This window comes from Diabrotica undecimpunctata, chromosome 2 (genome assembly GCF_040954645.1).
Source record: "Diabrotica undecimpunctata isolate CICGRU chromosome 2, icDiaUnde3, whole genome shotgun sequence".
Taxonomy (NCBI): Eukaryota; Metazoa; Arthropoda; class Insecta; order Coleoptera; family Chrysomelidae; genus Diabrotica; species Diabrotica undecimpunctata.
The window spans coordinates 164,867,619-164,883,478 of record NC_092804.1 but is presented as its reverse complement, the minus strand read 5'-3'; the positions used below and the strand labels follow the sequence as shown (position 1 = coordinate 164,883,478).

At 32.3% G+C, this 15,860-nt stretch overlaps 1 protein-coding gene across 1 annotated transcript in view; it reads left to right on the top strand.

Annotated features, from left to right (window-relative positions):
• Positions 1-647: 647 nt before the first annotated feature.
• Positions 648-15,860, top strand: part of LOC140433979 (fatty acid synthase-like) — an 84,313-nt gene continuing 69,100 nt past the window's right edge. Inside the window, 4 exon segments of the mRNA XM_072521949.1 lie at positions 648-835; positions 7,616-7,804; positions 11,064-11,349; positions 13,533-13,813. Of these exon segments, the coding sequence (XP_072378050.1) occupies positions 691-835; positions 7,616-7,804; positions 11,064-11,349; positions 13,533-13,813 (901 nt within the window). The 5' untranslated portion in view covers positions 648-690.

The following is a 15,860-nucleotide window of genomic DNA, read 5'->3' as shown; positions in this document are numbered from 1 at the left end:
ATATATATATATATATATATATATATATATATATATATATATATATATCTGTTTATACGTATTTCGCCTTAATAAGGCTCATCAGAACAGATATTCATATGCAATCTCAACGTGAAAAATAAATCTTTCCTGTCTTTAAGAAGTAACACTAAAATGGCTTCGAAATTATTTTACGGATTTATTATCAGATGTCGCTGTACGCGAAATCAAATCTTTACTGTCTTTTTCATTATAATCACATAGTTTTAACAATGTTCTCCTGAGCAAAACCAAAATGATTTGATCTTAAATCGTTTTCTGTATCCTATTCTTATTATTTGGATTTTTATGGCCAAATGGTTAAGTTTACCATTTTATGATTTAAATTATTTGCTTGTAATAATATCATATGAAAATCGTAATATATTTTTTAGGCTTATGTGCTTATGTCATGAATGATAATGTCATGAATGAAAATACTAGACAAGCAGTAAACTTATCAGTAAATTTGCAGTTTGTTGCAAAATTTGCCGTCTCTTAGTCCTCGGAAAATTAGCATTCAATGCAGCGACTAAATTGTGCTAATATATACAAATGACACTTTGACTTATGAAATAAAAAAATCAATAACTAATAAATATTTTACAGTATGATCGGATTCTGTTAGTCTGTTTTTTACTTTTGTTTAACGTGGTATGATATTTTAAAATCATGAAAGATATTGTGGAAAATGACAAAATTGTTATCACAGGAATTTCCGGGAAGTTTCCTCAGTGTGCAAATGTTGAAGAGTTCAAAGAAGCGCTTTTTGGTGGTGTAGATTTAGTAAAAGAAAATAGTCAACGATATCCAGCAGGTAAAGTCATATTTTTTTCTTAAATATCTTATTCATCAACCAATCAGAGTAATATTTGGAATTAACTAATTTTTTTACTGACAAAACTACATTTTGATAATGATAGTGATATTTTAATAATACTCAATGCAACCTACTATCATTTTATAAATTCTAAAATGTCAATTTTTTATATACTTATTAATTCTTAAATAACTTCTATATCATTTTTATAGTTTTATAACATAATAAGATAAGGATAAATACTGAAGTACAAAACACAAGCAGTAATTTAAAAAATCTATATATCTTTTTTCTAAAGCTATTCATGAAATTATTTCGGTGTATTTTTAAGCTAAAAAACTTCACCATAAACTGTTGGTTAAAAAAAATATATTTTATTTATGAGAATCTGACTAAACATTCAGTTATTGTAATTAAAAGTTGCTAAAAGCTGTTAAAAGTTAAATATTGCATAGATTTTTTTAATTTCCTTCGTTTATTGTAATCTATTATCAATATAAAATAAACAATACCTTTAAAAGACAGGAAAAATGACGTAGTGGAAGCCACACCCAGTGGTGAGCACTCTTTACCTATATTGAGTTTACATTAGGTGACGATATGCTTGGGCAAATATATAAAAAACAACAAGAGACGAAAGAAAAAGCACTTAGACAGACTTAGAAATTAAAAATAAAAAAAAAAAAAATGTGGCGACTGTCCAAAAACTTACATTGGTTCTACTGGTAGAACTTTTAACAAACGTATAGGAGAACATACAGGAAGAAATTGAAAATTTTTTTAACAATATAGATGAAATAATGCGACTGACAAAAAAAGGCGAGATAATGATGATTATGGAAGACTTTAATGCCAAAATTGGTCGTGGTCTGAAGGAGATAACACAGGAGCAGTCTTGGTATCAGAAACAATAGGGGTGATAGACTGGTACATTTTTGCGTAGAGAACAACCTGTTAGTAGCCAACACCTTCTTCAAACAACATCCTAGAAGGCTATAAACTTGGAAATGATCTTCACACAGAAAAGATAAAATTGTTAGAAATAAAATTTTGTTCGATAACAACTTCAAGAAATACATTTAATCTACTAAAATATATCCTGGAGCTGACATTCATAGCGATCAAGATCTAGTTACAATTGATGTTAGACTAAAAAGGTTCCTTAAAGTTAAAATAGAAAAAGTGTCACGAAAAAGAGACATCTCACAACTGAAGAACCCTGTAAAGAAAAATAAAAAAGTATCAAGGTTGAGAAAGAAATAAAAACGATAGATAATTTGGTACAGACCGATGTTAAAAGAACATGGACTGCTCTAAAAATGAAAATAATAAAGATACAAGAAGACGACATCGGGTTTACGAAAAACAACAAAAAAGAAAAATAGATTACGCAAGAGATCATGGACCTTTTGCACGTAAGACGAAAACATAAAACAAACCCAATAGAATACAAACAAGTCAACAAAATCATTGACTCGTTGAAAAAAGTGCAGAGAATCTAAAGAAAACTGGATGTTAACCAAATGCCTAGAAAGTGAACAACTTTAGGAAAGATAAATCTTTAAAGTCCATAAAAAATTAAAAGAACTGACAGATAGACAGAGAAAGAGACAAGAAACAATATAAAGAAATAATAATAACGAGATAAATATAGGTACAAAAGACAAACTGGAGAGATAGAAAGAATACATTCAGACACTTTTGACGATGATAGACCTTGTTCTCCGCCATGCAAGGAAAATCGAATAAATGAAAAAGGTCCAAAAATAACAAAAAAGAAGTTATTTATGCAGTAAAAGCTCAGAAGAACGGAAAAGCCACCGGTCCAGGCAGTATCAATGCAAAGACGCAATTATTACATTTGTTCTTGGAAGAAGAATCGCCAGTACCAGATAATAAAGCTTGTATTTTAGATTTTGGAAGATTTAGCTTATCATACAATTTATTAGTTACAAAACTACATCGAGAGGTATTATCAAGAAGAATTCTACAGATTTGCGTTTGAGCATTGTTGTCGAGAATATTTACTAAGGCAGTTGAGAACAAGGTTTGAGGAAATATTGAGCAATGAGATTAACAGGCAGAAGTTGTAACGGCATTTTCCTTTTGTATGGTTGTGGATGAATTTTACAAGCAACCTTCAGAGTTTTCCCTAGATTCCGATTCCATGTGTAAAAGAGTATTCTGCGACTTGGCACTTTTTCTACACTTACTGGAATGACATTGTTGTAGACCATGTCCCTTTCTCAGACAATGTTATCGGTTATTCATCAAAAAGTATTAAATTACCAAAGGAAAAGCGATATGGCAGAATATATTGAAACCATTAACCATAGTTAGTTTTCTGCTGTTAGTTCACCAGGCTATAAGGACCATTTATGTGAATTGTTGGCTATTAATGCCTATTAATTTAGCAATTATATTTAAAAAAAACTGTAAACTTTATTTTAAAATTTGGCGAAGATTAAAAATATTGGGCATTGCCAGGTCTCATTTAAAAATAAAAATGTCTAATATTTAACATAGGGTATATACAGCTGCAAAGAGAGAGACCTCGGAAGAAGTAATATTTTGTACTAATTCCAAAAACTGAAAGGGAACTTTAGAATAATTTGAAAATATGGAAAAAAGTACCTTAATGAAAAGGGAATAAAGATAAATATTAACAAACCAAAAGTTATGCAAAAATAAGAGGAAATACAAGAACTTAATAAAATAAACCTAATAAACCTAAAATAGAAATTAAAGCAAAAAAAATTAAGTTAATACTTTTAAAACTTAGAAGTAATAATAGAAGAAACAGGATATCTACAAGCAAAAATCAACAGCTGAATAGATAATACGCTAGAACTGTGGCAACAATAAAGAAAAAATTAAATTTTCTCGTAGACTTTCTCAAACGCCTACAGTATAGCTGCCTTCTTAGATATCTCGTAGGCATTTAACAAGGTGATAGTCCAATTTCCAGAATCCAATCACAACGTGATTGGATTCTGGAAATGCCCTGGTTCTGGAAGTGTCCTTATCCTGTAGCCAAAATTCTACAGTCATATATAACAGATAGATCCTTGTTAATTAATGACAGCGAAACTTGCACTCCCCTATATTCGATCTCGGCAGCAGTTCCTCAAGGTAGCGCACTCGGTTCAACCCTATATTTACTGTACACAGCTGACATTCCTACTACAAATATTACTACAATTGCTACGGATGCAGATAATCACGTAATAATGGCCACTCGTGTGAATCAAAGATTAGCATACAGAAATTTACAAAACCATTTGGACCAATTAGAAAATTGGTTAAAACTATGGCGTGTCAAAGTGAATAATATTAAATTGACTCACACCACCTTCACGTTAAATAGAGAGAACTGTTAAATAGAGAGGTATCTATAAACCGAAAATTACTATCTGCTAGAAACGATATCAGATATCTAGTTAACTACATAGACAATCACCTAAAATAGGGAAAACATATATGGTACAAACTGCTTTACATATTTTACAAAACATGCTCCAACATGATTTACAAAAAAATGTACTCGTTTATGAATCGGAAGTCAGGTATACAAAACAAACTTCTTCTCTATAAGACACCACTACGACCGGTATGGATAAACAGAATTTAAATCTGGAGGACTGCCAGTAACACAAATATGCAAAACTACGAAGATTCTAATAAAAAATCCTTCGTGATGTCTGCAATGCCCTTTGGTGTGTGTCAAACGATGTTATTCATCATGATCTGAATATTTAAAGAAGCAATCGCCATTTAATGTACAAACTACTTTAATTGTCAAACGTTCATAGCTGTTTGAGTTCTGATATTTCGAAACCACGACATTATTCTTTTATCTCGTTCTGGTTTTATTTGTCAATTCTCATTATATGGGCTAGGTACGAATTATTTATATTCTTTGTTATTTCGTATTCGTTGTTGTTAGTTTTAACCTCTCTCTATGGTGTTTAATACTGCCCGATCCATTGTGTCCATGATATTACAAACATTCTGTAATAAAGCCATATTTCAAGAGCTTTTAGCCATCTCATGATATTTAACTTTAATGCTTAGGCGTCCATTCCATACAGAATGAGTGACCAAAAGGTCAGTGAGGACAGGTCGATGGTTACCAAATTCTTTTAGGCTCAATTCGTATAGATACCAGCGATATGTGGTTTTAACAGGACGGTGCTACGTACCATACAGCCTATGCTATATTGGACATTCTGTACCAGCGATTTGAGGGAATGAATATCATCTCACATGAAGTCATTGAAGTATAAACTCGCCACCAAGATCGTGCAATATAACCCCGTTAGAGTCTTTTGTAGGGGGTTTTTGTAGTCTTATGTCTAAAGCTCGGATTTGAAGGCAACAAAAATTGAAGAAAAAGGCGCCTATATAGGCAAATATTTTTATTAAAAAAGGCAGGAATATTAACATTTAGGCAAAGTATAGGCAATAAAGGAATATAACTTATTATTTATTGTACAAACTGAATTAACGTAATAATAACTTAAGGCAGGTATATTTACACACCATAATCATAACATTAGTATAAATAAACTAGTAACAAAATAACTGTAAATTAATAATTAAACATTGTAACCACATAAAATTTTATCATTAATAGAAACAACTAAATGTTTTTCAATATTTTTGGTCTTAAAACTATGTCTTCGATCCCTTAAAATTAATTTGTACATTGAAAACGAACGTTCTACATCGCCAGATGTAATTGGAGCATATTTCAGAACGGATAATAAATCTGGCATAATTTGAAATTTCTCGGAAAATGTCCCATTCAAAACTTTAGCAACATTAGATAAAAACGAAAAACCTTCATTCTTGTCGAAAACTTATTTCATTTTTTTTTTAATTAATTGACCGTTACTACCAGGTGCCGATTTAATTTTCGTCTTTAAATTATCTATTAATTTTACTGACTCACATAAATTTATCTCTTGTTTTTTTAATAAGGTAATTGTGGTAACTATTAATTTATAATTGCCATTGATATAAGCGAGTTCCTGTTTTAATTTGGGGTTTTTTAATATTTTTTTTGCTTCTCGAATGGCTTCGGAAATATCATCATCAAATTCTGACATAACTAATTCTATTTCATTGCAGTGTTCAAAGTAAAATAAACTGCTTCGAGCCAGGTTCCCCACCTTGTAATTACTGGTTTAGGTGGTAAAGGGACACCGGGAAGTCTTTCTTTATATATTTGCACCCTCAACGGAGCCTTTACAAAAACTGTTTTCATAAAATTTATAAAATTATTTACCAACGGAAACAGATTTCTTATTTCTTCAGCAATTCTATTTACCCCGTGGGTGCAATAAATTAAATTAGGATAAAAAATCTTTAAATTAACAGCAGCTTTTAACATATATGCCGCAGCATCTGAAAGCATTATAACTATTTTATTCACTGGTATAGCGTTGGGTAAAAAGAGGTTTGTTAAACTATCTTGTGTAAATCGACTTATTGTTAAATTGTTTGTTTTTCCCAATTCTTTAACGGCAACTAAATAAGGTTTTCTCGCAAAGTTTTCGCTTAAAATTACAATCATTAAATTAGCTATATACCTGCCGCATACATCTCTCGTTTCATCCACGAGAATATACAAAAAATTGCCCTCTAACTCAATCATAAATCAAATTTAAATGCGTCTTCCTCCTTTTTTTTTTGAACTGCTTAAACTATCCGGCAGAGATATTTGGGCTAACTTTTTTTGAGTTATTTAATTTTTCCAAATTACGTTTATGAAGTAGGGTTCCACAATGCTGGTCAATAAAGTACTAGTTTTTTAAATCTGAGAATTTAAAAAAAAAAATAATTAGAATTCTAAAACCGCTTTAGAATTTAGTTATGTTGTGGGACGAGAAAAAAAAAGAGAAAAAATAAAACTTACCGATGGTTTACAAAATGCTCCATCTCCTTCTAGAGAAAGTTCCGAATAAGATGCGATCCATAGCCTTAATTTAGATGTCATCTTTTCAAACAAATGTCTAAAACGTTTTAAAACGTGTTCTTTGCTTTTCGGTATACGCAACAAAACTAAACTAGGATATAGCAATTTTTGACTAAACTCTGATACAGTAACCGACTGTACAACTGATAATAAACTAATAAAGGTTAGGGATTTCCAAATAGTTAACCCTCAAGTTTCAATCAGGTACATTTTCCTAGAAATCTGTTATATAAACAAACCATTGATATTTTATTATTGACCCGAAATTTTATTATAGAATAGTTTAGTAATAGAATAATATAATGGGTAGTACCATGAAATTTAAAAAAGGCACAAATGGGCGGAATTTACGAAAAAAAGGCAAAAAGTGCAAAAAACAATTATAATAGGCAAAATAGGCAAAAAAGGCATTTTGCCTATAATTCGAGATTTACTTATGTCTATGCAAATCAACCACAAACCACAACAACCCTGAAAGCAGCCAAACCACGCAATTGGTCAAAGTCAACCTGAAATGAAATTACTCCCACTATATCTCATACACATTTTGTTAACTGCCAAAAAAAAAATAAGTGTTGATAAATTTTAATAAGGAATTGACAGTAGAAAGTTAAACAGCATATTCTCAAACTTTATATTCATATTATAACAAAACGTTCTATATTTCTCTGGCAAACAGACTTGATTCTGTGTCATTCCCTTATCCCACTAATTCAAGTATACATACAATATTTATATATTTACATAAATAGCTAGTAATTAGTTGATAATATAGTATTCACATATAACTTTTCTAGGTGTTATGGGCGTTCCAAAGAGAAGCGGTGTTCTTTTGGATATAGATAAGTTTGATGCATCCTTCTTCGGCATTCATCCTAAGCAGACAGATTTTACAGATCCTCGACATCGAATACTTCTAGAAACAGTATACGAAAGTATTATTGATGCTGGTTATAATCCAGCAGAACTTAGAGGTTCTAAAACTGGTAAATTTACCGGTTAATAAACTTGGTTAAATTTTTAGATCAAACAATAAACGCACAACAAATTGGAGCTGTGGGTTAAACATAATTTATCTACACTTCTATAATTTATATTAACTAAATTTTTGACCGTCATTATTAGGTACATCAGTTAAATTAGAAATCAATATAGAACTATCAATATAGAATCGGATTTTCCGAGAACCCAGTTACTCCCCTGCATAATTTATATTTCTTTAAATCGTAACCATGTTTAGATTCCACGTTCGATCAATAGAAAACTATTTAGAAAGCAACTACCTTCCATAAACCTAAACTGATTTTCAGATATTTCGTTTTCTTGACCTCACAGTCAAAAAATTATTCCTTATCACTCAAAACTTTCGTAGTGTGACTATATAAGTTTATGCCCTATAGTTGCTGCATTGTTGAATATCTCTTTTGATCTTGTAGACAGGGACTAATACTTATTCTCCATTCGTCTAGAATTTGTCCCACTTCCATACGGGTCCCGGACAATTGCACGAAAACAGTTTCCCAAAAGACAATTTCCCGAAAGCAATTACCCGAATGAACAATTCACCGAATGGGCAGTTACCCTAGTGGACAATTCCCCGAATGGACAATTCCCCGAATGAACAATTGCCTGAATAGACAATTGGCAGATAAATAATTGCCCAAAAAATATATTTAAATAGTTATTGCTTTATATGTATTTCCTATATACTAATACGGTAATTTATGTGCTATTTAAATAGTTATTACTACTTAGATTGTGTTCGACCTAGCTATCTCTTATTCGCTATTTTTTATTCCATGTTCCTTTCACACTTTAATCAGGCTTAGGACTGGCAGCGTACCGCTGGCGTGTTTAGAACTTGGAATAAACATCCAATTTGTCAGTTTTTTGAGATTTTTAACTTTTTTGATTTTTTTTTAGTTTATTTAAATTTTTATTAATTTTTTTACTTAGAGAAAGCCTTGATTACGTGGGAAAGAAAATGTGAAGGCATGGGAGTACTGGAAACGAATACCTATACACGTTAAGATTTGCAGACGATCAAGTAGTAATTGCACAAGACGATGAAGAAACTACAAGAAGAATATAACAAGGCTGGCGTAGATATTAACCTCGCGAAAACAGAGTACCTATCTACAAGTGAAGAAGACGTAGAAGATCTACAGATTGTTGATAACGTAACAATCAAGGGAAAGGATAAATTCAAATACAAAAACAACAGAGAAAGAAATTAAGCAAAGATTAGGACAAACAAGAACATCAATCCGACAACTTAACTTAGTATGGTAGGATAGACACCTAAATATGAAGACAAAAACACAGATTAATAAAACATTAGTGCGAAGTATTATGACATATGAGGCTGAAAATTGGATTATAAACAAGAAAAACAGCAGTAAAACAGTAGCAACAGAGATGGAATGCCTGCGACGATGCTGCAGAGCAACAAGAATGGATAGGAGAAGTAATGACGAATTAATGCAAAGAACATAAATGAAAACAGATATACTAACATATATAGAACAAAAAAGACTTAAGTGGTATGGACATGTAAGAAAAACTAGCCACAGCAGATGGATAAAGAGAATAGCCGAATGGAGTCCCATAGGAAGGAGGAAAAAAAGGCCGACCCCGAAGATCCTGAAGGAACGAAGTAGACGACGCCATGAGTAAGAGAGGCCTAACTTTCTTGGACCACATCATAACAATTCCACAAATCATGTGAAAATAAGGGCAAATGACGTTGTCTACCTTTTTGTGGACACCCGATCCATTCAAAATAATCAATTACTGACTGGGTTTCTGCTCGCAACACATCTTGATCGCAAATCGTTTTAAATGCCTCCACTACGTCTGCAGTAGGAACGAATGCTAAGGTCGCCAATAATCGAAGCTTTAAAGCGAAATCTGAATCAGTTTCATATCATCTTTTTAAACCGTCTGACTAGATTCCTCTAAAGAGACATTGAGTGAAATGGAAAAAATACCCACGATGTCTTGAGTCGGGATATTATTGTCTTTTAGCACTTATCATTCCGCTTTCAAAATTTGGTAATATGGTTGCAGGCGAAGCTACAGGCAAAAGTCCTTTTAATTTTAAAAGTAGCCGAACATAACTTTGTTATGTCTTGTTAGGTATTAGTGCGTCTACTTAAGGAATCGCAGTATTCTGTTCTAATCTGTGGATTGTATATAGTTGATAAAAAAAGTGAGGTACAGTTTTAAAAGTTTCGTCGGCAAACCAGTGTGGCGACCTTGCTAGAAGAAGCAGACTTTGTCTTGTTGAAAAAATTAACAACCGATCATCGTATGGACCTGAATTAAATAGTAAAAATTGTTCTTTATTTTAAGTTAATTTATAATCTTCTGGAAAAATAATGTCTCTTCTGTGAAGTGGTAAAGGCGGAGCTGCTTGTTGATTACTTCGGTTCAGTGGATATTATATGATGCGGCCCATCCTGGGTTTGTGTAGCGTTTTCACGTATGTCATTGAAAAATTTTGTTTTGTTTTCGCTATATGGTTCTGTGTCCCACTTCTTTTTACTACTGCACCTTATAGGGTTATAACACCAGCTTTACACTTGAATGTCTTGTAGTAATCACACCTACAATAAATGTTTTGCTTTTCTTTATCTTTCTGGTAAAGATAACCGTCGATCAATAATTTACTCTTACCCCTTTTACGAAGTACACACTCCAAAGCCATTTTGCGTCGTGACCCTAGCTCAGATTTTTGACAATAACGCAATAGAAAACTTTCGTTCAAGTATTTCTATGAAATTTAGTTGTTTTGGTTAGTATTAAGACTAACAGCACAGATTGTAATCTCTGTTAATAGGATGTACGTATAAATAATTTAACGGTGGGATTACCCAACTTCAGGTAATCAGGTAAAATAGAATTTATTTTAAGATAATATTATCAAAAAGAACAAGAAACAAATAATAGAATATTTAGAAAGCTCGTTAGCAGTTTATTCACTTTGTTAAAGAGGACATTAAAATGCAATTAGCAAGGCATTATTGTCCTCAATTCTTGCGGGGAACAGCACATAATTTATCGTATTAGTATATAGGAAACACATATAAAGATAAAATACATATTGTGCAGTAATAAACCTATTAGGGTTATGTAAAATTACATCATTACTATTTTTTATGATTTATCTTAAAAAACATTACGTGCATAAGGTTTCTAAATAACCAAAATGCTCTTTAAAATTCATTTAATATCTATTTGCAGGAGTCTATGTTGCAATAGGTAGCTTTAATTGCTACGAAGAATTTCATAAAGAAAAAAGCACCGGTGGCTATACGATTATCGGTGCTAACTTATCTGTAGCTGCTAATCGAGTCTCATACTGCTTTGACTTTAAAGGTCCAAGCTTTGCTATGGACGCTGCATGTTCAAGTAGTACCTATGCTTTTGTCTGTGCAATTAAGGACATGATGTTAGGAGAAACTGATAGTGCCATAGTCTGCGGTACACAATTATTTCAACATCCTTTTGAAACAGCGGAGTTTATGAGGTAAGGACTAATATAACAAAATCAATAAAACAATTTAAGTAAATTGAGTTATTCCAAACATTTTATTTTATTACGTTTTATTTTAGCCGTGAATGCCTACTATTCTTTACACCTTTTATTTTACAAAACTCAACACCATATCAATCATCATCATCACCACTGGCTCGACAACCCTTTTTGGGTCTTGGTCTGTTCTAGGATTTTTCTCCATTCCGATCTGTTTCGTGCTTTTTTTCTCCAGTTTTTTATTTTTAAGGTTGTTATATCATTTTCTATTTGTTTTAAGTATCTCAGTTTCGGTCTTCCTCTTGTTCTTTTTCCTACTGGCATCTGTTTGAATATTTTGTTTGGTATTTCGCCTTCTTCCATTCTTTCTACATGTCCTATCCAACGCAGCCGTCCTATTTTGATGAATGATATAATATCCGGATCCTGGTATATTTTGTATAGTTCAGAGTTGTATCGTCTTCGCCATATTCCGTTTTCTTTTGTGCCCTTATATATGTGTCGCAAGATTTTTCTTTCGAAGGTGGCTAACAACGTTTCCTCTCTTTTAGTAAGTGTCCAGGTTTCTGAGCCATATGTGAGTACCGGTCTTATTAGGGTTTTATATATTTGGCATTTTGTCTTTCTTGCGAGGTTATCTGATCTTAGGTGTCTAATTAAGCCATGGTAACATTTATTTGCAATAAATATTCGCCTCTTCACTTCCTCCGTAACGTTATTATCAGACGTGACTAGGGATCCCAAGTATATAAAGTTTTTTACCTCCTCTATGTTGTATTCTCCTATTGTTATATTTTGTGGTTGCCTTATTTCTGCGTTTTTTCTTACCTGCATATATTTTGTTTTGGTCTGATTGATTTTAAGACCACTATTTTGTGCAGCTCGTTCTATTTGGTTGTATGCCTCTATCATTTCTCTTCTTGATCTTGCGATTATGTCAACATCATCGGCAAATGCTAGTATTTGCACGCTTTTATTAATTATTGTTCCTCGTGTATTGACTGTTGTGTCCCTCAGTATTTTCTCGAGCAAGATGTTGAACAAGATGCATGTTAGGGCGTCTCCCTGGCGTAGTCCCTTTTTCACATCTATTGTTTCCGTTAATTCATTTTGTATCCGGATTCTACTTTCTACTTTTAGAGATTCTTTTCACCACCATATCAATATGATTCAATAATAATCCCTTTAACATACAGTTCTTGTCTAAACATCTCCCATCAGAGTTCTTTGTCGATTTGACATTGTAGAAGACAAGCAAGCAATAGTTTAACCCAGCCTGAGAGACTTTAACACCTCTTAAGTATGACATTAGAGTGATACAATTCATTGGAGTAAGGAATTAACTCATTTAACCAGGAATTACTTTACCCTGCCCTAATGCTCCAGACCATTTACCCGCTACACTGTTTCAATAGCGTTTTAATGCTTTATATTATATAAATTTCTTATCAGTAAAGTGCGTGGGAGTCCTGGCTACAAGTCCTCCAACACGGGCACGAAATCCTACTCTATTCACTCCATTTCTATTGACTTACAATCGATTTGTATTGCTTGCTCGGAGTTTACGTCCCCGCTCTAGGCTACCTCCAGTTTGGTGACTTGGAGCTGAAGGATGTGGGCACCTCTTGTCCGTTTTTTGGGTTTTGTTAGTTTTTTTTGTAGCTTGCGTCTTTTCTTAGCCTTGCGTTTTTAGTTAATTTTTTGGTAGCTAAAGCTGTTTTGTGGTTTTTTTTAAATTTTTTTGGGGGCTGTCCCAAACATATAAAATTAACATTAGTTTATACTTTGCAATGCCAAAGGTAAGAGCGTTGTCTACTTTTGATAGAGCTACAATTATTTAGACTTTATTATATGTTTGCTGTTTGAGTCTTCTGTGCTTTTATCTATAGTACCCATTATTCCTTAATATCTCTCGCAGGATCCGCTTTGGAAGGTCTTCTAACTTAGCGAATTTTGTTCTGGCTTTTTTGCTGCTTGTTTTTGTTCGGATCGTATGTACTTATTCGATATATTTGCAGCTAAAACCACCTACAAAACTGGTAACCTGCATTTTAACCCCAGCTCGGACTAATACTATCTTATTTACGAGGTTGGTCTACCAAAATGTATTACTAACATATAATCTGTTTATTAAATACAGTACATATTTCAAGCTCTTTAATATATACTTATTTAAGGCTAAATATGTTGTCACCAGAAGGTAAATGCAAGGTTTTCTCAAAAAACCGAGATGGATATGTACGAGCAGAAACTGTAGTTAGTTACTTTTTACAAAGAGAGAGTAAAAGTAGGCGAATATATGCAACTGTCCTTGCAGCTAAGTCCGCTACGGATGGTTTTAAAGAAGAAGGAATTACTTATCCCTCTATCGAGGAACAATTTATCTTAATGAGAAACTTATACGATTCTATTAAAGTAGATCCAAACGCAATTCAGTATGTCGAGGCACACGGAACAGGTAAGTTTAATTTTTCATATAGATTCAAATTAATATTAAACAAAAAATTGGTAATGGCTGTTTCTGTAAGATCTAATTAATGTTTTTGAATTAATAATTATATCATAAATTGTTTATAGTTTTTATAAACTAGAAATTGTTTATAGTTATGTATAAATAATAACATGATGTAGAAAGAAAAGTCTCCACTTACAATTCTTTAAGTTTATTGATGGTATGTTTCTTCGATTGGTTTTGGAGTTTATACATCAACATCAGACCTATGACACTCAGAAAGGATTACAGTTTAAGCAATATCAATGTTAAATATCAACCTATAGATGTTGTAACACAACAAACGATTTACATAAAATAAACGAGGTCGCGTTGCTCAGGATCGGCCGACAGTGGTTCTTGCGACTGTCCTACTAGCATGAAGAGGAAAAAAAGATATTGGTTACTAGAGCTAAACTGGAAATATTTAATAAACGATACAAAAAAAATCATAAATAATTTGCCATAAAAAGTGCCACTTAGTAGTTTCTTCTAGTGACAAAGAAAAGTCTTAAAACCAATATATATATATATATATATATATATATATATATATATATATATATATATATATATATATATATATATATATATATATATATATATATATCATAAGAAACAATTTCCCTTACCTTTTATGTTCGATCAACAAACCTGTTAGCAATTATATTTTGTCCAGGAGAAAAGACAATTGTCAAATTGTCAGAGAAATTAAACCATACAAAATTGTTACATATTGGTTGTATTTATTAATAGCTTATTAATAGCTAACTCAAGAATTCGCATCTTACAGACTTCATATAGATTTATTAGAACAATAAAAAGACAATAATTCTCACTTAAGTACAAGGGTACCATACAAAAAAAAAATAAAAACTACCCACGCAGATATACTGTCGGATTTTTCATACCACCGTTAAAAACTGACAAATTTTTATTATTTGTTAAAAAAAATAGCTTGACTAAATAGTCGCTAGAAAATTTAAGACTACCATAATTTTTTCATCAAAAAGAAAAACGAAACAAAAAGTATTATAACAGTTTGTCCTAATATTACCACCAACTTCACAGACGTGAACTTTACTTACCGGCAAATTGCAACGCAGATCTCTAAAAACCAATCATTCTTATTTCTTACACTATACAATTTTTATTTCTTTTAGTAAGTTATGTTTTATTTTACTATCCAGATACACTATAAAAATTTAAAAAACAAAAAAAAAACCAAAAAAATATTACTACTTTCCTCCTATTATTGTTTTTATCTTAACCTTTACTAAAAACTTTCTGTAATCATATCTACAGCAGGCAACCCATCAAATGAATAACATTAAGTGAATTCTGATTTTATTCATACATACATACAAAAAATAGCCTCTCAGGCAAGTCAGGATCAAAGTTCACGAATCCTGAGTATGGAGGTCACGTACGACAAGCGTGACTCGATGCTCAGTCCTTTCGGGTGCTCAACCGGCGAGTAGAAAAAAGTTTATTTGCCAATTTGGCAGCTGAATCACCGAACACGCACATTTCCGGATAGAGAAACAATAATTTAGTTTAATGTCTCTCTTTTCGGATCACAAACTACCACTAGAGTCGGGTGGCCTAACCACAAACAAAAAATCAGAGGATGTCCAATTTTCCAGGGCATCCAAAGTAACGATCAGTATATAAGGCTCACCATTCTTAAGTGACATGATGGCGAGGAGTTGTGGCATGGCCTGGGACCTAATAAGTACCACTTTATGACGAAGTGTGACTGGTTTGATCTTAGGACATGTGGACCCCACTGTTTAGAGGAACACACATGTCCCTCAGAGCTGGAATGTACGTGTGTGTGTGTGTGTGTGTGTGTGTGTGTGTGTGTGTGTGTGTATGTGTGTGTGGGTGTGAAGACCAATTAAAAGATATAAAAGGGATTTTAGATTTAATTTTCTGTTCTTCATAACTTCTATATCTTGGTGGCAAATATTTGTTTACCACTTGACTGTTTTCAAGGTGCGAAACGGTCAAT